Source organism: Lasioglossum baleicum, chromosome 11 (genome assembly GCF_051020765.1).
Source record: "Lasioglossum baleicum chromosome 11, iyLasBale1, whole genome shotgun sequence".
In the NCBI taxonomy this organism is placed as follows: domain Eukaryota; kingdom Metazoa; phylum Arthropoda; class Insecta; order Hymenoptera; family Halictidae; genus Lasioglossum; species Lasioglossum baleicum.
The window spans coordinates 15,916,830-15,944,646 of NC_134939.1; the positions used below are offsets into that span (position 1 = coordinate 15,916,830).

The window sequence follows — 27,817 nt, forward strand, 5'->3', positions numbered from 1 at the left end:
TTCCACCGCCTTTTCTTAGGTTCCGTACTTATTTCTTCGCGTTTTCATCTTGCTCTTCCGCTTCTCTTATTGTTCTAAACCTGTCGATTCTCGTTTTCACGTACGCTGCTCGAAAACATTTCTGTTCTAATTTTTGAATATAGATTTACGATAACGATAACAATGAATTGATCCAGCGAATGTACAAAAATCACACTCGACGCAAGAAGACAAGTCAAATAACGTCTACAGCGGCAGCAACATGTCCCAGCTCGTTTCGCAGTGAAACAGAACTGTCCGCCAGCGATTGAACTCGAAACAATAATAATAAAACAAATATTGGCTAGGAGGGGATGATACATAGGAGCCAGCGGTTCGCGAATCGTTCCGCAAAGCAGCTCGGAAGACAGATTTCAATAAAACCTGTTTGCGATCATGACCCGAAGGTTCTCTCGGTCAACAGGCGAAGAGCAAACAGTGATAGAGTGAAGATGAACGAGATAGAGAGAGAGAGAGAGAGAGAGCGAAGGAATCAGGAGAAAAAGGAGGAGCCGGGAGCAATGAAAACGAAGCAGACGAGAAAAAGCTGACAGGAAGAAACCGAAGACGAAGGGAAAGAATCCGAAGAAGAAGAAGAAGCACGTAGCGGCAGATAAAAGCGAGAGGGGAACACGCTACCAAAATAGCTGGACATTCCGTTAAGTTGCCTCTCTACAGCTACTCGAGACGCGAAATAAAAGGTCGGCAATAGGACCGGGGTCAGAGAGAACCGAGCCGGCGTTTATCTGTCGTGTTCCTTCCTCCCGGTTCCACCTCGAAAAGCGTTTCAATTACAAAATCCTGCGAAATCACCCGGGCGACTCTCCTCGCCAGCTGCACGTCCACCCGTTATATTTGTTGTGCCTCGCCACCACCGCCACGCTGGCCATCCTCTATACTCTTTTTCAACCCTGCACACCCTCCCCTCTACCGATGGATTCGACCGAAGCTGCACACTACCGACTACAACCACCCCTCCCTTCTCTCCGCACTGCTAGTTCCCTGGACGTGGACTCACCGCGCGGACCGAGGAAGAGAAACAAAAAGGGCACGTCTATTGTTTGAACAAGCCAGAGTAAACACCGGTGTCCGACAAAATCGAACTGCCAAGGCTCGCGAATCGCAGACAGATACTTCGATATTCATGTCGCGCTTTCCATCCCGCCCCTAAACCCCTAACCCTCCGCGTTTCGCTACTCGCCGATGATTAACCTTTCACCCTCGGGATTCAGGATTCGGGATTCGGGGATCGAGTTCGGACTCGCCCATGCGAAATCCGAGGAATCCCACGGAATTTTCGACCCAGCCCGACCATGATACTGTTATCCGTTTCGGTTTAATTAACTCCCCGCGAGAGGAATATTCTTCTTGCGGTTCGTTCGGCCAACCCCGACAAACACGGTGTCGGTCGAGGAACCTTTTCCATTACCTTGACCCTCGTACATCTCTCCGGAAATCCTTGCATGTAAGATGCTGGGAGAATAATTTTTGTGGAAAATGTTTTGGAATACCTTGGAAAAAGTGAGCGGTGAATTTAGGGGTGAAATTTCATCAAATGCGCACAAGCCACAGAGTTTGGAAACCAAAGGGGATGATTAAGTGACTAGACTCTTATCGCCAGTAAATACGCGAGTTTTCCGCGATCGTAAATTACGCGGCGTGCAATTCGAAATGGCAAATGTTTGGCTTTAATCTTCGCTCCGTAATTCAGGCACAAAAGAAGCCGCTTTCATACGCGCAAGAATCCCGAGATTTCATATGGAATTTTCCTTGGGAACGATCCGTTCTCTCATCGCGCGTGTACCGCGAAATTGAACAAGCATCTAAATAAACGCGGCTCAAACTCCGGTTATTTCACGTGTTGAATCATTCAGACAAAACAGGTTGGATAATATAAGCTTTCCGCCCGCCTTCTCTGCTCGGTTTCCGATTGAACATTTTCGGAAAGTGATATATTTAAAATTGTTACGTGTCACGGCTGTCTGCCGATGAAACGAGAAATTAGGCATTTCTATAAAAATTAAGACGTACGGAAATATCATGTCAATTAATTGTGAAATATTGAGAGCACGGTCTGTTATCTCGCTGGGACCTTCTAAAAGCGCAGAATTAATTTTACCGTCGATGCTCGATATAGCGGAGAGTGTTTTAATAAATCTGAAAATCATCGCTTTCCATAAATATCGGGTTCTTGAACGTATAAGGTACATATCGGTTTTCTGTCTAATATACATAGCTAATCAGAGATCCTTGTCTTTAATTTCCATTTAATCTGTACAGAATTCCTTGTCCTCTCACCCAGAAACTACACCTAATAATGAAGTAACCGTGCACGTGGGAATATTCATGAGGGATCGTCACATATACTACATAATTACGCGTTACACAGCTCGATATTCTCTTTCCACGTTCCTCTCTATGTACCGGTTTATTTTATCCTCTAATTCCGCGTGGAATATTGCTAGTTACACCGTAAGGAGAAATTCTGCTTCGTATAACATTCGTAAATTGTTGCGGAAGATCATTTTCTAAAAATCAATATTATCATCAAGAAAAATAAAATGTGTCACCGTTCAACAACCTGATTACTTTAACGAAAAAATAAATTAGAGATTAAACGTCGCGCTGCGTACAGCGGAGATTCTAGTTGCGGCAATATTTTTTGTTGAATTTTATAAAATTCTATTGAAACTGCTACGGAGCAGAGGAAGTCATTCTTTACAGGCTGAAAGTAGAACTGGCAATTTAAACGTACAATAGAACAATATTGCTGCCCTTTATTCGGCCAGCTTCATAACAGCTCCGCTTTCATCTAGAAGCTCCGGGAACGTCGTCGATATATGTCACGTTGATCCGTTTAAGTTAAGCGTTTAATACAATTATACTAAAGAAACGGAAGTGCAATATACCTGAGCGAAATTGCCTTCCGCCGAATCATTCCGTCCTCGCTCACGAATGAATAGGGTCGTTCAGATTCAAAACGCGCCAATATACTAAAGAACGATACTCTGCACATGAATTTCCGCGAAGAAAAAAAATTTATTTAAATGTTAATTGATTGCGAAGTATTTTAAATTTTCGAGAAGAACGGACGAATAATTTGTGGTTCGTGAATCGGATGAAAATTGAGGAGCGCGTCGGATCGATATGGAAATTGTCAACAGTGTTGGTGAAAGAATGGGAACGATGGGTAGGTGGTCAGTGTTGGGCAAATTTTATTTCAAATAATAAATAATAAATAAAAGTGTGATTTTAATTGCAAATAATAACTAAACTTCTTATTTAAATAATTCCAAAAATGATGTATTTATTATATTTCTTATTTGCAAATAAAAGATTATTTATTATTTGGACTGAGAGGTGGAAATCAATTGAATAGTTTTTGATCTTCTCTTGTTTCTTGTATTTTGTATATGTATACAATATGAACACGTGGCGAAATGAATATCGTGATTACCCGTATGTATAATATTTACGTAGATACAACTATTTTTTGTACCAATTTGCTTGGGTCTGTTGCACGTGTTGTCCATCTGTCGGAGTTGAAGTTGTCGGAGCGCGGTGGTTGTAAGTAATCGGCCGATTCGGAGCTGATCCGTGCGCGTATTTTTTCTGCCATGGCAACCTTTTCAGGTATACCGGCAGTGGTCGGGCTCTTAATGAATGAAAATACAATTTAATTTATGATTTGCTAAGTAACAATTAACTTTATTATTTTAAATCAATTCATTTAGACTTGCTCAAATAATAGATAATTATTTTTGCGTTTTATTTGAATATCAAAATAACGAATAGCTTGTTATTTAAATAAATTTATTTATTGCCCAACACTGTGTAGGTGGTTAATACCTTGGTAATGGCGGCTACGGGGTTGAAAACAGCCCTAAGATCGACGGTCAGCGCCGCGTCGTCTCCGATATTCCCTATGATTTTCGAAAAATAAGCAGAACGCATGAGAGGGATTGTAAGGGTGTGATTGGTGGCCGTTATAGGTAGAATGGGGCGTCCTGACACGAGGCCGAATAACAATGGCCACATCCGTGTATGTGTTTCCGGTCGGTGAGCACCTTCCGGTTGTGAATTACGCGGGTGAATAAATAGAGTGGGGATCACGGCCATTCCCGCCGAGGAGAATATTACAACTGCGAGAGCGCAGAACTTCATATAGACCGACTAATGAAATTGAAATGAACGGTAAAGGAAGGATTATGCTCGTCCACGGTGACGAACGACCACGGATCCGTGCCCGGTCCTGGCCTTACATCCATCATCCCCGTGCATTATTGACCCGCAACGACCTAAATAATTCCTTTTTATCGCGGGACCGTCTCTCTCCCGCGAGCCGGCTCTCGTTAATCGCCTGATTAAATTCAAGGGGCGAATGCGTTCTGCCATCGAGCCACCCTGTGGTGCTCTCGATACAAATTACGTTCGATTTGACGAGATTCAATCCGAAACAGATCGAAATCTGAATGATTACGCGCCGAGCCACTGCCGGTCTTCCTTATCCTGCGATATCGACGATTTACATGCATCGACATACATACTGGCTCGCGAAACGATAAATACCACAATTTAGATTTCCACGCAGTTTTAGCAATTGGAGAAAGCAGCTCCGATCGCGTTGCCCTTGAAATATGTTTTCAAGGTCAACATTCTGAACTTTCTCATGAAATTTGCATAAAATTCGCAGTACATTTTATCGTTATACCTCGGTGAATCACTCGTCTTGAATCTGAATAAAATTCTTTTCCTATCGACGTTCAAACACTAAAGCGCTCGTAGCCACTTGATATTCTTCTATAATATGATTAAACACATAGAAAACCGTATTTCTCCATTTATAGCGCGCTTCTCCGTATTCACGTACGAGTTCTTTCATTTTTTTCTCGCTTCGTTCTCCCCCGGAATTGATTTGCCGGTGGAAGAAAAAAATGTAGAATCCAAACGAAGTGCTATTGTAGGAAGCGATACGCGCGATACGAAACGTAAGATCGACCAGAGCGCGGCGGAGTATCGATTGTAGCTGGGCGTGCGGTGTTTGAAAAATTGAAAAGAAGACGCCTCGGAGCGTGAAGCACACGATGAACGTCAAATTTTTAACTGGCCCCATAGAGTCGCTGATGAAAATCACTCGTCTGGGCTTCAGCGTGGCAAAAGTGTATTGGAAATTTCGTGTTTTACGGTTTGACGGTCTGCAATCGATGACACGCGAGCCCATTGTTATCCCCGTTGCCGCGCGGAAAACTAAAACAACGGGAGCACGGTGGGCGCGTTGTTTCATAACGCGTGATTACGCGATGAAAAAGAGATTTCGTCTCTGGGAAGAGGTTCCCTGTTCTCCTTCGTTGTCCAACGCGACCAAATTTTGTTGGATATCCGAGAGGATATTCGGCGAGCATGTTCGGAACGAATTCATCGCGATATTCGGTCGGGATTCGCGTTTTGTAAGGTTGCCGCGGCGAAGAGGAGACCGATACACCATTGAATTAATTTCCATAGTGAAGTACTCGGATTAATTAGAAGTCGCGGGCTGCTCCGTCGACATGAACACGCGTGGATAATTATTCTAATGGGCCGGGCGGTGTTTGTATTTACCATGCCGATGGCGCATTCAAAGGATCGCAACAACCTTGCCCTCCGCACGCGTACTCGTGCTCGAGGAATATACTCGACTTCTCTGCACCAGCATGACCCGCCTTGTGCAGCCGCGCGTGTATTAGAACTCTAATGACCGAATAAACGAATACCCCGACCCCAGTCCGGCGCAATTGTTTGTATATTGACGCGACGGAATTGCCACCGTTCTCTTAATTGGAATTGCTCCCGTTAAAACAGCCCGGGAAATATTTTCTTTCGAACCGGAAACAGCTGTTCCCCGATCGACACACGCATTCCACCCGCGCGATCTATCGAATTCTCCTGATTTTATTCGCTGCTGGCCTGTTATTCTAGTTTTTCAAACTACCCCTCTACCCCAACAGCATAAACTGATAACATTTCGACAATTTCTCGTCATCGCACAGCCTAACAGTATATTATAGCGAGATTCAATTTATCGGCGATAATAATACAAGATACATATAGCAAGGTTTTACATATTCAATATTGGAGATAAATGTTCAAACGATGTGCCGTGTCACACAGGTGTACATACGGTTTCTCAAAAATATGCAGATCCGAATGTAAATCTAAAGAACGACAGAATAAATCAATATCGACAAGGAAATTTGCATCATAAAACATGACGAACGTATTTTTAAACTGGCCCCGTGGTTTCCGATAGTACATATAGAAATTATTTCGCGAGAAATGGGACAAAAGAAAAAATATGTATTATGTGTTCCGATAATGATATAATGAAGTCCGTCTAAATGTCATCTCACAGCGGTTAAAAATACCTAATTGTAACTGACGCCAGGGGACTCTCGAGCGTGTTGTAAATTTTACACGGTGTTCTATTTTCATTAAAAAAATTGACGTTCGGCAGATTCGCGAGATTTTTTTTCGATATTTACAAGCGATGAAGCGTAACGCTCTGTCGACAGGATCAGCATATCCTGACTCGAACTAGGACACAGAACGATGATGCAAAGTCCGTGGCTTGTTTCCGACTAGATTTGGCTTACCTACAGAGGATTAGCTTCGGTCAGGGAAACCCTTGTTCGTGGTTTCTCCCCGTCCACATTTCGGCCGTACGCCACCGCCGAGTCTCGAGGAACCATGATCGAATCGATCGTGCGGTCATGTCGCCTTTCCTCTATGGAAAAACGCTATTCTCCCTTTGCGTGTCTTAAATATTCATTATCGAACCGTGTATCACGCTCTTTCTCATTTCATCTTCAAATTTAATAACCACACTGTCCAATAAGAGTGGCAGTCAATTTTGTTTCAATCAAAGTTCTTCCAAGATCTATTAGCTTGTAATATTATAGCTTACGTTATGTAATGTTATAGCTTACAGTCATTTTGTAGATATTCTCCAATGCTTCAAATTCAAACAATATTTACTAATCAATCTTGAACCTCATTGCCGCAGTTACATTTGGAATCATTTATTATACATGGTGTCCCGAATTTAAATGGCAAAACTTCAGGAACGTGTAGGGGACCGAAAAAGTAAGACAAAAAGTCTTTTAGAGATTTGCTCGCTTTTCAAAATTCAGTATCTCGTTGTCGGTTGCTCTCTTGAGTTGTTGTGTACACTTGTATTTGTGAAAAAAAATAGAAAAAACGGACAAAAATAAATAGAAAACGAGAATAGAATAGATGATAACATAAATAAAATGTGAATAAATAAGTACAAAAATGAAAACTTGTTTTGTTTCTTTTTTTGCGATTTTCTCCAAAACGAAGCAAAAACGAGCAAATCTCAAAATGACTTTTTGTCTCAGGTTTTCGGTCCCTTGTACGCTCCTGAAGTTTTGCCATTTAGATTCGGGACACCCTGTATAATAAATGATTCCAAATGTAACTGCGGCAATGAGGCTCAAGACCTTAACCATATCATTTGGCAATGTACCTTGTTGGAATCACAAAGAGTTGATCTTATGATAAAATTAAGGAAGCTCAATTTGTTCCCACCCTTAAATATCAGATCGTTACTTTATGAACCGAATATTCAGGCATGTTATCTTCTTCTCAATTTTTTCAAGCAATGTAATTTAAAGATCTAAAGTTATGTACTTAATGTATTATATGCATAATGTGTTCTGCTGTACCTACATTACTAACGTTTAACTATAAGATGTATACTACAAATGTATAGCTTTATAACCCCCTATGGGGAGTTTCAATTAATCTCTCAATAAAAAAAAAGTATTGTATGACGTATATCAAGTTCATATCCATAAAATTATAAAAATCGTATGCAATGGAATTATTCGAGATCGGAGGAAATGTTTAATTTTTGAATTAAATAAAATAGCTCCGACTGTAATGGATTAATTGTCGAACGAACGTTAACATGAATATCTCTGCGCAGTGTTTTAATAGAACTGAATGCACCGAATTGAAAGGAGCGTTTTGTGAAACGCTGAATAAATTTTCAGTAGGCAATGAAGTTGCAGGAGCATGATGCAGTAATGCCACGAGTAAAGGACGAGAAGAACGAACACTCGGATGGCTTCGCAAAGTATTTTATCTCCACGCTCCTGTGACATAACTTAGAATAGCCACACGGGGCATGAAATGGTTATCGCGGGTCGCATAATTAACCGAGATTCTTAAATACGGTCACACCGACCGGGGCTCGGTAATTCCGACTGCCTTCCACGCTTTTCTGTTACGTCTTTACCCGGAGCTTAACATGTTCTTAAGCTAATTAGTCCCGCGGTCGCGTACCAAGCACCAGCTTTGTTCCCGTTGATTACGCGGCGGCGAACAATGTTCTCGAAATTATATAACCGTGTAAACACGTGTTGACCGGAACAACAATAGACGCCGGTGATTAAAAAATAATCAATCGGTGTGATTAATCAATTCTCCACGCTAATGCGGATACCTGTTATTGTAGGTTATGGCTGGAGCTATTAAAGTAAACAACGAGACGCCGCCTATACCATTAACGCGGTTCGTGCAAACGAATCGTTTGTCTAAATTGATGAACTCACGAGCGAGTGAGACAAATATAGAAAATTCATAGGAAAATTAGAACGAAAGCTGGCATCCCTCTGCGTTCCATACGAAATAAACAATAAAGACTTTAATTGTGTAACGTGCGGAGTATTTTATATTCATCATTAGACTGCGGATCTTTATGGAAAATAAAAATTGACTGCATCAACTGCAAGAAGTAGAAACCAAATTGAATGTTACTTCTTCCCTTACTCATTTTGATAGAGGAGAAATCATATATTGACATCTTGAATTTTAAAAATTTTATAACAATTTTGAATGTCATCTACTCAATTTTCCTATAATTGCGTCAAGATCCGCAGTCTATTTATCATGTTTAAGCGCCTTTGCATCGCGGAAACGAGATATCCGTCGTGGTAAAAGGGTTAACGGGGCGGTCGAAGAACAATCGGGCATAATTTATTCGCCGGTGGAACGGCTCGACCGTAAGGTATCCGAGTAAAAGGATCGTTCGGCGCGATGATGGGAGCATTGAAAATCATCGTAGGCCAAAGTGGCGATATCCCGGGGTAATACAAAACTCTGGAATTTCGATTACCACGGTAACCGGTGGGGTGAATTCGATTTCCGAACAACCGAGGAGTCACCGTTTCACGGGTCTCCGGAGCTAACCCAATTTACACGCATTTCTTATTTCTATGTAGGTGGTGCGAGAGAGCGTAGACGGCATGGCACGACGGCGGCGCCTTGCAGAGAGAGCACCAGAAGCTCTGCAGAGCTCGGTAGAGAGCACGTCGGTACATGCACCCTTTAAAAGGGGCGTCGAAGAGGACCGATGCTGGAGGGTGGGGCGAGCCTGGAACGAGGAAAGAAGAGGACGGATTTTAATTCGCATTTTCGGATTTCCAATATCGTAAAGCGGCGAAGGAAGACGCCGGGTAATGCCTGACGTTCGATAAGGGTGAGTCTCCTCTCGCGGAGGAGACTGAGAGAGAGAGAGAGAGAGAGAGAGAGGGAGAAATAGGGGATGACGAGAGGGTCGCGGGTCGAAAGGGGTTATTTCGTGACTGCTGCTTGCTCTCCCCGCGTATTATCATATTTATAAGTTAGCCTGACTCCTGAGGGATCCCAAGGAAGAAAAAAAGAACGAAACGAATCCCGGGAACGGCCCGAAATCCATGTATAGCGTTGGACTTTGCTCAGATCAGATATGTTGGTAAACCGGGTTACATGTGTGCGTTCGCGTTATCGCCGTCCCGATCAGATTTACGTGGAAAGGAGAATGGATGCTAGTTCGAAATAATACCGCATAAATTCGGATGAACTTTCGATCGGTTCAAACCCCTCCTCGACCAATTATTGCTGCGGTATCGGACATGGTCATTTAAAATTTCATATTAATTGCGCTGCAGCGGACCTGCCCAAGCTGTCCGTCCACCGGGCTCCGTGGATTTTAATGGACAAACGTTGTCGGTACAGTTTATGGATCTAAATCAGATGATTAACGCAGATGCATTAAAGCTTTATGAAATAATTGCGACAGAAATGCGGACTACATTAACAATATCATCAGTCTGTTCGCGCAAGGAGCAACTAATGCTCTTTACGAAAGTCTCCGCCGACCTCGATGTTGCAAGATTGATTCGAACAAAAACTGAATTTATAACGTTACAATCTTCATTGTTAATTCATTTGAGTAAATGCACCATCGATTTCTTCTGTCAGCTGAATCACGCATTTAAGTCATGATTTTTCAATCAACTTTTAAAAGTATTTCTAGAGATTACAGATTTCCACGCGATGGATGGAGAATACTGAATGCTGGAAATATCGAAAAACGGATTAATCTTTACTTTGACAATTTTGAAATCATCAGAATAGATTTGTAAATCAAGGAGGGCCTAATGTTTAGGCTAGTCTCGGAGTTTTGATACTAATCCGCGTGAAGGAACCGACCAGTCGGCACCACAATGCAATGGGTTTCCTATGTCCGTTGTATCCCGATGAGTTTAACGGCAGAATCCGCCGTGGCCGTAATATTCGACGTTATTTTGAATATTTTATGGTTACACTAATGCTCGGAGCGAAACTAATTTTGCAGCTACCTCGAAGCGCGGTTCAGCGTTTACACGTTTCAGTAAGAGGAATACTTAATGAGTTTGCATGTTCTATAATTTCGCGATGGTTTTTCATAGTCGTACTTCGAGAGCGCGCGGGTGACTTTTGCCTTTATTTATCTGTCGTATAAAACCAGACCCGCGTCCAATTTCGCCCGGATTAATGGACCTCGAAGATATACGTCGTCAAGAATGTGGAATCGGCTCGACGTAAATTCTTAAAAAATAGCGGGGCCTGGTGGAACGGTTATTGCACCGACTTTTGCACGAAATATGATACTAAGCGGGCAGGACGGAGCATAGGGGAGAAGGCCTCTCAAAGGGAGAAAAATTTCAATAGGAAGGGTCAGATCCCTTCCGACCGTAGCCATAAGATTCGTGACACGAATGTCTATATATCTCGTTGCCAGCGGCGGACCGGAGAGATTAATCAAAAGATAATTTTTCCTAATGTAGACGGAGAGAGAGACGAACGGGCGCCACATGCGAATTATGTCTCCGATCGACGATACTTAATTCGAGAATGAAAGGTCGATCTCGAACGGAGGGAAACGAACGACACGCGGGGAACCGAGCGACTTCGACAATGTTTTTTACGGCGTGCATCGTAAAAAGTTCACAAATTGCGGACGTAATAGCACGGCCGATTAAACGGCTGCAAAAATTAATTTTCCGTAAGATTAATAAACGGCCGCAGCATGGCTGGATGCTTTACGAGCCGCGCAGGACGTTTCATGTCGTTACAGTTTGTTGGATCGGTCGTTCATACATACCCATTTTTGTCATAAATGCATAAAATACGCAGTCTAGTCATAAATGCATAAAATCCACAGTCTAATTATTACCTTAGCAGTCGATCAAGATCTAGACTGACAAGTAGAAGCAGACCGTATGTGTCCAGACGACTGACGAAGCGATATAAAATAGAATAAGCGAGACGGGTCGATGCAGCCTTCTTGTTCGTTCTAAATACGCGTTCCAACAAAAGTGAAAAAATATTTGACGTCCTCCGAAACGGACGGTGCAGGAAACTATCGAGAGATGGTAACGCGGGAACGTTAGAAACGGACAGACCGAAAACGCGATGAAATTTTCACGGCCGCTAATGCGGATCCTCCGCGGTAATCTAAATGTATGCGGGAGCGTTACGGGCGTACAAACCGAATGTTAACCGAATCGCCTTAATTAACATCCCGGGGTCGGAAATATCCGAAAACGCGTAAACGTTCGAGAACCGGAATTCACCGGCGTGGGTGCGGTGCGGGTCAGGTCCGCCGATTCCGGTATTCCGCCGGTTAGCCGAGGGATCGTCGAATTTACTGATTTTCACTCGCGGCACGAAGTTCGACGTCCGCCCTTCCTGTAACGAGGCGGCGAGAGCTCTTTCGGCCAGAAGACCATCGAACTGTCCGTCCGTCCTCCGTGCCGTTCGAAAAGATCCCGGGGAAATCGTGGGGCGTCGAGACCGGCGGAAGAAAGGTGGAGAGGAGGGCGGTGCCTAACTTCCTAACCGAATTGTTAACTCGGCAGCAAGCAGCAGACAGAGGCAAACTTATCGGTTAACTTCGGAGGGTGGGGAAGGGATAAGAAAAGATAAAAAAAGAAACGACGGATCTCGGTGACCGGTGGAAAAAGCAAGAGAAAATAAAATAAGCGGGGGGTGGGTAGAGGGAGAACGGGGGGTGAACATTGGGGAGTAAGAACCAGGCAGCAAGAACAGCCTGATTTGGTAAACACGATTTGAATATCTGATTGCCAGCTACCTTTAAGTCTCATGCTCGACCCCACAGCACACCGGCAGACTTGCTGCTCCGTCTGGTTCGAATTATTTTTTCCTCCCCTCTAACTCTGTGGTCCGAGACTTCCCTCTTCCATTCCCGAGAAACCCGCGGAAAGAAGCCAGTACGTAGCCGCGGCGCAACGGCCCGTTCGCGGCCGAAGAACTTGAAATTATTTAGATTTTATAACACAATAGCGAACTTTATGAGCCGGCCTGCCCGTGTACCTGCATTTCCATAAGAATTTAATAACACCGCAACACAGCGCGCAATTAATGTACTTTTTTGCCCTGTTAGAGCCCCGGCTATTGCAGGAGGCGCGGCGACCATCAAAGGAAACACTCGAGTGCTTTCGCTCTGTTTTCTCTCTCTCCCTCTCTCTGTGTGCTCTCTTCTAGCCGCCTCTTTTCCCGCCACTGTCCACGCCGGTTCTCCGCCGCTAACGACGTAATAAGAATTATACCCTCGACCGGTATAATATCTTGATTCACGTTTCCCGGGTTTAGATTGGCAGGGACGTTGAATTGTCGGTCTCAGCGACGCCGACGGAATCCGGACAAAAGGCGGCTGGAGATGGCGTGTAATTAATAAATCCGCGAGCATCAATGCTTTCCTCCCTGCCTCCCACCATCGCCATCTTCTCTCTTTCTCTATCTCTCCGTGGAGGGGAAACGACTTTCAGACGCGAATTATATGTATACGTCACGCCCCGCTCTGTGTAATTGCTTTAACCGTTTCCTTCGCGCCAATGAATTTCGTTCCATCCTTGCCCCCGGTGTTTGTCGACGAGGGCTCTGTTTTGCTCGCGGACCGTGCCTTTCCTGCTCCTTCTGTTTGTCCGTTCTTTCGCGGATATCTCTTTCGATTTAATCGGCCGTCTCCCATCCATTCTCATAAATGGAAATTGTTCGGGTCGCGATGTTTAAATTAGCCGAACCCGAGGGAATTGATCTCTCTCTCTCTCTCTCGCTGTCGTCGAAAGGGAATGTCGAGAGGGCCGGTTGATTCCTCGTGTTTCGAGATCGGATCTCTCTCGTTCGTGTTTACTCTCCTTCCGTCGACGACCACTCTCTTCTCTCGTCATCGTGCTCGTTCCGCGGACGCGAAATAAATTGAAACGCTCCCGGAGCCCGCAGCATCTGCATATTTTAATTGATCGACCTCCGCACGCAATCATATAATCAAAGCACTTAAGCAGGACTCATGAAATTTCAATGTGACGATATTAAATACACGGATACGATCTCAAAGGACCCTCGAGCGCAAACAAATCCGCCCCGGCGAATCTGCAAATAATATTCAAGCACCACCGCCGCCGATTCGCGTCGCGGAAATTTCGCTTTCGTTCGAGCAAGATCCTCTCTCCCCTGGCTTTAGCCAATCAAATGCTAGTACGAATTTTCGATGTTTTACGTCGCGGCGAAATATCATGGTCTATCTCGTTTGCAACACATTCGAGAAAAGATAAACATATATTTTCACATTAACGGGTCCAGCAGATGGAAAATGGTACAATACAGGGTCTGTCCGGAAAGTAATGCGACCACATTTAAAAAAAAAAATCTATTAAACATATGGCTACAAACCTTTAAATTTCTTCGAAGTAGGATCCTTGGGCGTCGACACATTTTTTCCAGCGCCATTTCCATGCTTCGTATGCCTCCTGGAAAGCGTTTTTTGGAACCTCTCGTAGTACCCTCGTCACAGCCTCTTTGACGCGTTCCACGCTTTCAAAATGGCATCATTTTAGCACATTTTTAATTTTCGGAAACAAGAAGAAGTCGACGGGACACAAATCAGGACTTTACGGGGGTTGAAGAATTGTTGTGATGCAACTACGAAGTACCGATTACTGTTTTCCCCGTAATCTACGGAAAAGTTTTGGTTGGAAGTGCTCGACGAGGCTGCGACGAGGGTACTACGAGAGGCTCCAAAAAACGCCTTCCAGGGAGCATACGAAGCATGGAAATTGATCTGGAAAAAATGTGTCGATGCCCAAGGATCCTACTTTGAAGAATTTTAAAGGTTTGTACTCATATATTCAATAGATTTTTAAAAAAATGTGGTCGCATTACTTTCCGGACAGACCCTGTAATTCGAAGGAATCAACAGCATTAGGATTCGAACAGGTTAAAAGTGATGAATTTAATATACCTTTTTCGCAGTTCCCGCTGGAACGAGTCGGGAATTTGTAATCAATCTATGCATTTTAATCCGTAACAAAAATTTATTAACTGGCGACCGGAACGAATGAAATCGTATGAACGAATGAAACCGAATAAACTGTGTGCTGCTCTCGATACTAGCTACAGAAATTGTTGCAGGATTTCATACATATGTATATGTCGGTGCAACATTTTGCTAGTATACGTATCAAGAATTTCGGAGGGTATCGGGCCGGGATAACCGCCTAATCGCCGCGAAATTCAGAAACGCTCGAGGAAAATACGAGGTGAATAAGAGAAAGAAGAGCGGACAGGAAAGACCAGAGGAAGTCAGATGCGGAGGTACGGAGGAATTATAATTTTATGAGTGATTATGTCTGCGAAAATATTCAGTAGCTCCGTTAAGTCGTCGGTGGAGTGGGTGGGGAGAGGGAGAGGTGGAGGGGTGAGGGTAGGGAGCGAGCAGAATTTAGCGAGGTTTCCGGAAATTTATTTTAAATTGGATGTACTTTGCGGGAGGAAGAAACTGTAACGCCGCGTCGGGGCTGCCCCGGTGTTTTACGTCGTTGCAATTTCATAATTTTCCGCGGGGCCCACTGTTCAACTCTGATGGCCTGCATTCACTTATTCCCACGGAATATTGACGCAATTTAATAACCCGACACGCGGCAATCCGAAATTTTACTCCGGCCATCCGGCCGGAATATTCCTTCGCTTCGCCTTTCGCGCGAATCCAGCAATCTGTTTACTTTTCTGAGGGGGAGCGGCCTAATTGCGTCGTATAGATGGGATCCGGGGTACAATTCTCGGTTGGTTAACCTGTCTACGGCACAGTGTTTCGCGTGTGGGTTAGCTGGAATGAAAGCATTGAATACAAATTTATTGGAGACACAGATTTATAAAACTTTAACGGTACCCTCAACACTTTGTGAATCTTCTTCAAAGTCTCTGGAGAATTGAATGGCAGTCTGAGGTTCTCCCTAATACACAATATAATCGTAAATATAAAGTTTCCGTAAATTCTTTCTTTCTCAAAGTATGCCAGTAAATGCGTCTAAAATTTTTAGAACGATTCCAGCGTGACGCATCGAAGCGGAAGAATCAGAGTACCAACGCGCCACCATTAACAATCCAGCGAACGTGTCTCCTCATTCGAATTCGCCGATTCCGCCACAGGATGCGAACTCGCGAGCAGTTCGGCTGCGAAGGAGGGAAAGTCCGCCATCCAGGAATACATCAGCGCCGAAAATTTATAAGCCGTGCTTACCGAGTGCTCAAACGCATCGTTCGACCCGACGGGGGTAGGGAAAAAAGGAGGAAGCGGGACAAACGGTGGCGCGAGGAGTGAAACTAAAGAAAAGGAGACACCGAAGTTAGAAACTATAGGAACTTTAAAGTCGACGATTGTCGGCAGACAGTCGCGCCGGGAAGGGGTTGGGGGTGAATAGTCCCAGAGAAAGAGAAAGGAAACTGGAAGCTTTCCCTCCGCACGTACGCAATCGGGGTGTGGCGAACGAACGAACGAACGAAGACTCGAGGAGGTGGCGGGGTAAGAACGGAGGAAAGAGGGGAAAAAAGCAGGGTGAAAAGAAAAGAGACCGGGGACCTGGTGAGGAAGGGGTCGAAGGCGACGCTGGTCGGTCGAGGCGCAAAGGTGGAAGACTGTCGGCGAAAGTAAGCGAAAGGGGAGAGGAAACGAGAGGATGAGAGAGCCCCCAGTATTTCGCCAACTTGGTAAGCCGAGTCGAGATCTGCCGTGTGAGGATTTCTCCTCGAAAACCACTATCTACCTTTCTCCTCCCTCGCTCTCTTTCTCTCTTTCTGCCTTTCTTCTCTTGTTCTCCCTTGCTCCACCGGCTTTGTTGTGTGCTGCTTTTTGCGCGAGACCGAATCTTTCGCGAGAAGATTAAGCTCACCGGATATCGAACCTAACCGACAGCCTCGACGACAACGTACCTGCGTGTACTGTCTACTCCCATGGCGAGCACCTTCACAGACGTCGACAGTGCTTATGGTCTACCTTGTTCCGACCAGCATCTTCGCACTAGCTGCTAGAGACGACTTTATGCAGAACAGAAGCTTTCTACGTCGGCGAGAAACAGGTGTTAACGCCACGACAAATATGCCCATAATTATGAAAGTCATCTAAATTATTTGAACATTATATGGAATTCATTTAGCATTAATATCCTTTTCATTTAACCCTCAATTGGGCGCGTGGGGTCTATTTGACCCCAAGTGGTATAAAATAGTACATAACTTTTTTCCAGGCGCGCCCAGTTAACGGTTAAATATCTCGAAACAAAAAATACATATATGACTTGGACCACTTTCATAATTGTGGGCACAAATGTCAAGATCAGGATCGAAGGAAAGCCACACACTCGAGGAGATACACGGATCGATGCACGGCATCCTGTTACAGTCGTGTAACTTCTGAAAGGCCGTGGGACAAACAAGTGAAAAATGGAACGGTTTCGAACGTCGACGCACGGCGACCCGGCGATATTTCGAATTCAATTTGAAAACGCTTACTCCTGGTAAAAAACGGTTATGTGTCGAAGCAGCCACGCTTCGAGAACGAGATTCAGCGATGTTTACCGCTGGAATCGAGGAAACTCGTATGGAAAACAGATACAAAGTTGTTGTCGCGTCCTTTCTGGCCAGCGGAATAGCGGAACTGTAATGGAATATGAATTCGCCGGGGGACAAACAATGTGAGAAATGTTAATATTGTTCTGTCATGCATGTCGATGTCCTCCGGGAGTGAAACCAATCAGACTTAAACCCGGATATTAAATATAAAAGTATAGGAAAAATCGGTAATAAACGCGATTCAAAATGGTCGAAAACGATGAATTCTCTTAGGAAACAGCTGTTGTGTCGATGTGCGTGGATATCATAAAAAATACACCCCCGCTATCCAATGCAATAACAAGACTAAATCCATCCACGCGATATTGGCCGGCACTATCAACCGACAGACAGCCGCAGCATATCAAAATCCATCACGTACCGTAACCACCGGCCCGGCCGAAATAAACTTCGCGCACCCCATGAACCCCTCGCTCCCCCTCGACACTGGTCCCAAAAATTACAGGCTCGATGCACATTTGGCCCACAGCCTCGCGAAAATGTGAAAACGCACGGAGAAAGACACTCCTATCCAACCCTTCATTTCGTATTAGTATCACAAAAAATCTGAACACAGTAAAATTTAATAAGAGTATTAATTGAAACCATTTTCAATTTTTGTACACTTGTATAATGAATTGTATAATGAATTTCTTGACCCGAGGGAGCACCGACTGAAAAAATTGCAGGCTAGATGCATATTCGACTCGAGTGCTCGTAGAAATGCAAGAATAAATGCAGGGAGATGGTGGCATCACTTGACCTGTTTGTTTCACATGGAATTGCATTGATCAAAACCTACAACAGCCATATCAATTTTCATACGATTATGCGGAGAAAATACACATGAATTTCAATAGCGAGATAACAAGCTAGCCCGAGTGAGACGAGGGTAACTAACTCGATGAACGTAGAAGCATCTTCATTATTATCGTTTCCTCTCAACTGGAAGAACTGCAACACGGAAATTATTTATGCAGACTCGAAAGTGAATAATTGCGCATACCTGAGAATCCGCAGACTGCGATGAGTATCGTACGTTTTAATTTTCCAATTTTGTTAAATGAACTGCTTTGATTCTACGGGATTTTCGAAAGGAAAATGGAGGGGTGGTTTCGATAGGCGAAGAGGGAATCGAGAGGGGTGGTGACGAGAACGTCCACAGCGACCGAGCCATGATCAAAGATAATTCCCGATCAAAGATTAAGGATTGCTCCCGTGGGCCACGTGGCCCGTCTAGGAATCAAAGTCCAACGAAATATAAAATGCATGAAGCGAGAGTCCCCGGGGGGCAGCCAGGCACTAGAAACTCTCCCCTGCGGAAGTAGGACGTGCGCGGAAACCGCGTGCAGACCGTTTCCTCGCCGGTTTTCACCCTCGCCTCTCTCGCGCGCGCGTCGAGCTGCTGCGTTTCGGAACGCACACGCACGTACGAACAACCGGAATGAGTATTGTACACTAAAAATCGAAACCTCGCCTCCCTACCGATCGGATGTGCGTGTCCCCAGCGCGTTTCGATTATCCTCGGCGGGGAAACTTTACGACGCGGAAAACTAGAATTCTAGGCGAGGCTGCGACACTTTGCTTCCCGGGACGAAAGAAACATGGAGGCGAAAGAAAAATGGAGATTGCGCGGCTTCCTCAGTGCGTTAGCTGCGGGAATCTTAAAGAAACAACCAGATGAAAAATGAACGAATGAAAAATCTTTCTTTGGAACGCGATTTATCAAAGGATCATGTGTATGGTCAATTATTTGGACAGATATTATCCGTTAGGCAATTACCGCAAACGAAAGAAAGATCGTGTTATTCCGCCTTGAATATTTTCTCTCTCCCTCCGGTCCGGCACCGTTCATCTTCTAACATGAGGTGGAAACGAGTGGAAACGGAGATACTTCGCGCTAATCGGATGAGAGCGGATGAATATTCACGAACGCATACGCGCATGCAGAGAAAAGTAGAATAATCCGTACCTGGCCGCCGGTCGCCGCTGAATTTTTAGTATTTCCTTCGCCGAAGGGTAAACGAAATTACAGACATCGTTACATATTTCGCGCCACTGTGGTAATATCATGAATATTAGCGAAACGGTCGACGTGGACGGACTGGCAACGCTCCGCCATCCGGAAAAACGAACGCGCGTCTTGTCATTCATTCGTTCGTTCGTTCGTTCATTCATTCATTCATCGCTGCGTGGCAGATCTTCGCATAAATTGTCAGATCAAAATCAGCCGAGAGGAAAATCTTTTGACACGCGGAATTGCATCAAATAATTCTGCAAAATCTAAGCCATTTATACCTGATAGAATTTTCTAGCACCTACGAGCTAGTATCCACGAAAAATTTGTTTCAGACGCGATTCAAATAAATCTTGAAAAAGATCCAAACTGGGATCGAAACGTTGATTTTGTTTGGCAATTAGCAAAGTTGCTTCATAATTCGTAACAAACGATCGAACCGTTGCGCCGAAAACATTTAAAAATTTATTATCAGCAAATACGATCGATAGAAGAAACATATTTAGAGATAAAACAGTAAAGAAAGGTAAGAATATTGGCCTTCCCCTTGAAAAAACGAAATGACTTTCCGAAGTAATAGATGCTCAATTGAATATGTGAAACAGGCGCAAGTAGAAGAATCGGTAACAGTCGGGCGATTAAAACCGTTCGGAAAGCAACATTTGCGGGGACAAAGTGGCGTTCCACGGATGCGGGCCGCATGTTGCGCCGCAAAAAAAGAGCTCACCCCTGGACAGACTAGCCATTTCGACGCACAATAGCGCAATCATCGCGTCCGTCGATGGCTAAACGCGCCTAATCCTCGATCGGATTCGCTTAAAAGGTCGAAATATTTTTACCGGGGACGTTCCGCGATTATCCACGCGTTAGTCCCCGCAGAGGGGTGTCGGGGTTTGTGCTCGTAAAAAGCGAATCGGAAGCTATGGAAATCGTTGGTATTTTTGCCACGTAGGCTGCAGGCCTCGCGAGCATATTAGATATTAGATTTAGCGCGCTTACAACTGTCGCTGTACCTAATTAGGGGTGCGCTCCCCTGGCGGAACAGATGGCAGCCCTCAGGCTACGAGATAATTCCATGGAGAGAGAGAGAATGGTTCAAGGGTGGCGTAGCTGGAGAAAACCGTCGGGGAATAGTTGTACGCGGGAAAATATAGGAAGGAACGTGGGACAGAAATGAACAAAGAGGAATCGGCTCTCTCGCGGTGGGGGAGGGGCTTCGAGGGAGATAAGCAAACTTGGGAATAGATTCTACGGTGGAGATGTATGCTCGGGATCCAATTCGCGGGGCGACATTCGTTATCAAACTCCTTTAATAATTCATCGAAATTAGATAATGCCGCGGATTGGATAAAGGGAGGGCAGCGTGGGCCACGTCTACCTATTCGGGGCTGTTAAACGGAGAACGGTAAAGCGAGAGCCAGTGGCTCGTTTATTGGGTTAAAGGTTTCATTCGTCCTGGAACACCGGTCTCTCGATCCGATATCGAGGACAATGAGTGGCCCTCTCCATATTATATCTGTTCTCGAAACTATCCATCTATCTATCTACTCGTCCATATCTATCTATCCCCGTCCTGGACGGCGAGATTGCGCGAACAGCAATCGAATAACTCGCCGTATAAAATCCGCATTCGCCACCCCACCAGATGATAATGCACCCAACCCTCGAAAAATCCGTAATCTGGAACCGTGAACGGCTCGTAAAAACGATCCGATCTCGGAGACGGCCCGGACACCGTGACGACCGAATGCCCGTTCAATGTATGTGCATTATTTTATCAAAGTACGCGCGGATTCTCCCGATCGACTGAATCTTTGAACGATCCAACGCCCGCCATCCGGGCTGTACGAGAATAAATTACTGGCGGCTCGAGAACTACGTCGAAATTCGAACTATGGCCATGCTCGCTCGCTACGTTATTTCGCTCGAGGAAACACGGGAGGTTTGTTCGGTCATCCGGGTCTGTCCGGGCACAAACAATTCGCGAACCACTTGGAAAAATTTCGTCCACCTTTGTTTTTGCGCTGCGTAATGGCCGAAGTTTTTCAACGAGTCTCGTAATTGTGGGGAAAAAACTGTCCGGGCAATGTTGTTGAGAAAAAAATTATGCTCACATTGATCAATTAGGTTTGATCGGTTGGCAGCAATATTTTTCCGCTGGATCCTGTTTCAACCCGTTCGCGGGTCAAATAAATAAATGAAAGACCGGAGTCTCCTGTTCTAATTGAAATTCTCTTCATCTCTGCGCAGGATAAAAATGTACAATTTTTGTTATAAAACGCGCGCGACCGAGCGAATTTATTCAACACACTGGCCACCGAACCAGCGACGATAAATCATTGTCATTACTACGCTGCGGACTTTCGTGAATTTATAATTTGTTAAATTGAAAAAGAAATAGTGCAACACGTAAAGGCAAAGGGAATTTAATGTGATTGTGATGCAGAAAGGCTACACAGTCGTTGGAAATAAGAGATGCAAAGTTGCATGCAAATCCGTGGTCTAATTAGAGCCATGTTTAAAATTAATTTTTAAGCGTGGACAGATAAGTGAGTCACGGCAGGACTGCGGATCTGTATGCGAAATAAAAATTGTTTGCATTCACCGCGAATATCCGCAGACTAATTAATACACGTGTATTCAACTATACGTGAAGTAGGGATCTCTAGAATCGAATGATACTAAAATAAACGCGCAAAGCTCGACTTTAACGAACGTACCCGGTAAACAGGGAGGTTTTCGCAAAAGCGGTGGCACAAAGACGCGAGTGCAAGGTCGAGCAATTAGCGGAGCGCGTGTCGTTGACGGCGTTCGTAGTTCCCGCGCCGTAAAAAGAGGCGTTAATCGTCGGAAGTCGAACCCTTCGTCAGAGGCTGAGACAATAAAGTCTGGCTTGCCAGCGAAAGAAAGTGTCCGCTTTAGAGCGGCTACACCGGTCGCGAGGTGGTCGCCGGCTGGTGTAAGTGGTACCGGGGCTGCATTAGGGTCAATTCATTTGCATGCACTTTTACGTCGTTCCGGCTTCAAAAAATATTTATCGCCCGAGGTTTCCCCGCGACCGGGCCGCTTATGAATTATGCATGGTTGAACGCGCAGGACGCGGTAGCTCATTCCTGGCCGCAATTTCGCCATTGAAGTGTAATTTCGCGCCGCGCGCCGGTATTAGGAACCGCCAACGAGCTTTTTGTGACGATGCTTACAAACGACATCGCCACGAGGTGTGTCGTTCGCTATCTTCCTGGAGCGGCGAGAGGCTCAAAGGCTCTTTGCCGGGGCGACACGTCGAAAGGGCACAAAGAGCCGCGGGTAGGGAAGGACTGTCTCGGCGTTCGCGAAATGAATTTAACGCGTGAAAATGCCTGGATTGAATTATCACCCGTCTGTCGTCTGGGTGGGGCACCTGTGCCAAAGGTGCGACCGGAGAGAGAGAGAGAGAGAGAGAGAGAGAGAGTGGCAACCTCGCTCTTTGAGCGTTTACACAACACGAAAACGTTTCCCCGTAGGAAACACGGGCCGGCGACGCGACGACGCGACGTCCTCAGAATTTCGCGCGGCCGAGATTCTTCGGGAAAGTTTCCGGCCGGGACGCGTGTGTACCGCATGAAATTTTAAGGGTTGCGGGAAAGAAAGCGAATTTCAACGAGCCCCGCTTCGCGGAAAGCCGGTACAAACTAGTTTTCGTCGCCTTGGCCCTCCCCCGCAGTCTGAATAATTCCACACGTGGCCGAAACGCGTTCCACGTGTCATTAGACGTCGTTAAAATATTTAAGCCTCCAGCTTGTCTGATCTTTTTTCTTCTCCTTCGCGCGCTTCTTCTCCTCCTTCTCCCCCCTCTTTATTTTTCTCCGTCTCTCGCAGAGTCTCGTCGTGTTTAACGTTTCATCTAGCATATTTACGACTCGCACTATTCGGCCGCGAGAGGAATACCAACGTCAGAACGTGACTGCATACTTTTATGGCGTCATCCGTCATCACGAGCCTCCCTACGGCATACGTGATACCGATACGGAAACTTCCGGATGAATGATTTACGCGGCACTCGCCTGGGAATTTTCACGATCAGCTTATCCCCGAGTGGATCAACGCTGATTTCGAAAAATCCACCTCTCGATCGTTCGATCGGTACGTAATTAGCGGCTACCGGCGCGCACCGTGCTCTTCCCGAGCGGAATGGTTACTGGGAAACAAGTCTCGTGTCGCGCGCACAGATTTATCCCTATCGACAGCGAATGACAGTAACGACGCGGAACTTATACAGCGTTGACAGTTTATTCGAACGGACAACAACTCGCGCAGGAACCTCGCGCTTCCCGTATCATCTGCGATACGCGTTTTAATCGCGAGCTCTACGAGTTTATTCGCTGTTGGTGACGAAGCTCGCGATGAAAGTCGCTCAATTGCTAAATTGATTGCAACTTGAAAATTGAGGGTGAAGAAAACACGATGATTTTCGGATTTCCAATTGAACGGATGAGGATTCTGGTAATTATTTACATATAGGGGAGTCGCTTTTAGTTTTCGAGATATTCGCAAAAAACTATTGCCAATACTGTATTGAATTTTCCGTATTCTTGCACGTTCCGTGGCAACGTAAGCCTGCTGCGGCGCTACGCTGTTTACTCTTTTTTTTGTAAACACGCTGTGGAGATGAAAAAGAAAGCAGGATCTCAGTGGGCTTTCAATTTGGAAAGACTACTCTTGGATTTTCGTATGCGTGGTCGGGCTAGCCTAACGGCCGGCCCTCTCCGCCCCCTCCACGACCTAACCACAACCCATTCTATTCGCATAATCTTTGCATTGTAGCTGTCATCAAGAATGTGAACTAGTAATGGAAAAATCATGCGAATAGAATGAGTTGTGGTTGGGTCGTGGAGGGGGCGGAGAGGGCCGGCCGTTAAATAAAATCCAGAAGTAGCTTTCAAAATCTAACACATATTTAAATTTCATCAAAATCGGAGAGGAGTGCCTTTTTCTAAATAATTATCAGGATTCTTCATCCATGCAGAACATTCTAGCATCACAGCGATCCCATTGGTATCTCAAAAATATAAAAAAAATTCTGACTAATAAGACGACTCGATAGGCGAATGTGAGCCGACAAACGAAGTCTGACAGTGACAATAAGCGTCGAGAACGAACCGCGACGCGATCGTCACGGCTACGAAGACACCCCTGTGACAACCTTGCGCGAGAGCGTGACTAACACCCGCCATGATCGACACAGTGATCAAAGTCGACGTTCGTAACGTTAAACAGGGATCGCTCGTCACACGCGATGCACCCGAACAAGCTGCTGCATCCAATATTTCGCTTTGCTACTCGTCGACCCGCAGTTTGACGTTCCGCGAAATCGTCTGCAAAAATCTAAAGCGCATTGCCACGGAAATAGCTTTGAGTGAAATCGGTCAATAGTATGCAATCGAGCGGCATCAAACTTCCGTACTAAATAATAACGAGGTTAAGTTCAATGATGAACCAAGAAACGGGATAAAGATCGATTTTCTCCGACAGTTCTCAGACAAGGACGATCAAGGGATCTTACCGGTGGTGAACATGGCGTACGTCGGCCGTCCGTCCTGCAGCAGGAGGCACGCGAAAACGAAGAAGGCGGCCATCCTGGGCAGAAAGCTGAAAGCCATTTCTCTACTCCTCTTAACAGACACTGGGAGCGGCGACTCGAATTCGCTGGCACACCCACGATCCCCGTACGATCGGCATCCGCAAATAACCGGGTCGAAGTCGATCACACCGGGAGAGTCTCTGGCCGTTTTGTCCAGCGTCGTGGTCTGATCGCTCGGTAGCCGATCGTTCCATCCGCGGTGCGATCTCCTCGATCCAGAGGAACGTTTCACCACGCGCGCACGTCCGATCGATCGATCGTTGGATCCCTCGGGTTGCTGCGTAAACCGGAAGAAGCGTTCGCCAGAGGAGTCTTCCGGGCGACCCTCCATCGGGCTTGCGGGGCCGAGAGTTCGCGTTCCTGTCGCCGGCGGCTGGATTAGGTCAGGATCTTGTAGAAGATGATCTCTCTCCAGCGCATCCTAGATCAATCGTCGAGGTCTTGATACAGAAACAATAGGATAATAACGCGACTCGTCACTGCGGAGATTTCTTCGTCGATCGATATCGATCGATGTCGATCGTTCGTTTCCGCGGTAGGTCGACACGAACGCGAGGAAAACTCGCGGGATAGTTACGCGATCGAGAGGATGTTGCACTACGATGTCGAACGAAGATTTCGATCTGCTCGCGAGATCGAGAGACGCGTGACGGAGCCTCGAACGACGACCACGGTTCCCACGACTGCGCGCTCGGGACGCCCGGCGTCGACTGGCGTCCTCTCCTCGTAGAGGGGACCGGCAGAGGCAGACGTGCACACGCCGACGTCCCGGCGTCACGGCGCATATCTCCGCCACCCCGGTACGAAATCTCTCACCCTTTGGCGAACCAGGCCAATCGGCGCTTAGGAGTCACCGCCCATCGCATCGCGGGGGCGTCAACCACCCCCGACTTAAGATTTTCGACTTTTCTTAGTCGGACCCGTTCCAATGCACGTATCGAATCTCCGGTGGCTCTCTCTGTTTCACCTCTTTCTCCCCTCTACCCTCTTTGTGTAACCAACCCCTCTTTCTCTCTCACTTTCTCTATTTTTCCCTCTCGCTCTCTCTCCACCCCGTTTCTCTGTCTGGGTTCGGTCTGTCTTTCGGCGTACACGTGTCTTCCTTCTTTCCGGCGAACGCCGCCGCCGTCGCGGCGCGCGACTCAGCATGCGAGTAACGTGCCGCTAACAGAAGGGAACCGCGAAGAACGCGGCTAATTCCAACCTTCGCGGGAAATGTCCCTGATGCCGTTCCGACTTCCGGCTCGAAACCGAGGATCCTATTTACCGTGGAGAACGCGAGACCATCCAGCCGACAGAATATAAATGTCCCATGGCTGTTTTGATAGCCGACGGAAATGCCGATCTCGCGAACCAGACTCGTACAGCGTATCGTTCGCCTCCGCGTCTATCGCGATAAACACGATGGAAAATTGTCGCGATCCCGACTCCATCCACCGCGAAACGTGCAATATACATGCGTGCTGATGATATTCTAGAACGTCTCTATCGGAGCTCGATTGCGAATAGAACTAGCAAACTTTGCTTGTCGCAACACGGTGAACGTTTTGTTTAGCTATGTAAATGCACGAGAAACAATGCCAGTCGAGCGGTTTTATCTATTCCTCGTAGAAAATGGCTGTAAATTTTTATGTAAAATTTTTAAAGGAACTCGGCTCTCCATATACAGGGTCTGTCCGGAAAGTAATGCGACTACATTAAAAAAAAAATCTATTAGACATATGGGTACAAACCTTTAAATTTCTTCAAAGTAGTATCCTTGGGCGTCGACACATTTTTTCCAGCGCGATTTCCATGCTTCGTATGCTCCCTAAAAGGCGTTATCTGTAGCCTCTTGTAGTACCTTCGTCGCAGCCTCGTCGAGCACTTTCAACCAAAACTTTTCCTTAGATTACGGGGAAAACAGTAAACGGTACTTTTTAGTTGGATCACAACACTTCTTTAACCCCCGTACAGTCCTGATTTGTGTCCCGCCGACTTCTTCTTGTTTCCAAAAATTAAAAATGTGCTGAAAGGATGCCATTTTGAAAGCGTGGAACGCGTCAAAGAGGCTGTGACGAGGGTACTACGAGAGGTTCCAAAAAACGCCTTCCAGGGAGCATACGAAGCATGGAAATCGCGCTGGAAAAAATGTGTCGACGCCCAAGGATCCCACTTTGAAGAAATTTAAAGGTTTGTACCCATATGTTTGTAAAGAAAGTACATGGTAAATTATTCCGCGCACACATGACGCGGTAGTAAACAAATCTGTAAGACAAACACCAGAGGGAGAGAGAGAAAGAAAGAGAGAAAGACTGGTGTGTCATGAAAAGGGAACACGTGCAAAGATTAACCTAAGAAAGTGAACAATATAGATTATAGATAGAAGTAAAGATTGTAAATAGGGAAAGGATAGTGAATAATTGACAGTTAATGTCGTTTCTCTTTTTACATTTAAGCCTTGTAAATATTTGTAAATAGGAGCATGAATAATAAAATCAAAAAATCTCTTTTTACAGGAGAAACTCAGTTTTGTGATTATTCTTGCCTTTACCTAACCATCCCGAAATTTGAATAACATTATATGTTAATAGATTTTTTTTTTAATGTGGTCGCATTACTTTCCGGACAGACCCTGTCCGCTGCAAATAAAGTAGTTGAAATATTATCTCGGATAGAATATTAAATTAATCAATTTGAAGATCTCGCATTGTTGCAGCTGGAAAAGTTTACGGACGGTAACGTTTTTTTATATGATAGAATAACGTCCGAAAATATTTACATATTCGCGGGAAAGTCCTCGGTCCAGAAATAATTGATGTGACGCTTGCGCGGAACCCGGCGCAATATGTAAAAAGAGCAGGAAGAACCGCGGCAGTCGTCCGGACAGCTGTTTACAGTTGATGTAGAAT

General features: G+C 45.5%; 1 protein-coding gene across 1 annotated transcript in view; it reads right to left on the reverse strand.

Moving 5' to 3' along the window:
• Positions 1–25,658, reverse strand: part of LOC143213742 (lachesin) — a 246,351-nt gene extending 220,693 nt beyond the window's left edge. The window contains exon 1 of the mRNA XM_076433871.1: positions 24,849–25,658. Coding sequence (XP_076289986.1) covers positions 24,849–25,257 — 409 coding nt within the window. The 5' untranslated portion in view covers positions 25,258–25,658. The remainder of the gene's footprint in view (positions 1–24,848) is intronic.
• Between the last annotated feature and the right edge of the window lie 2,159 nt (positions 25,659–27,817).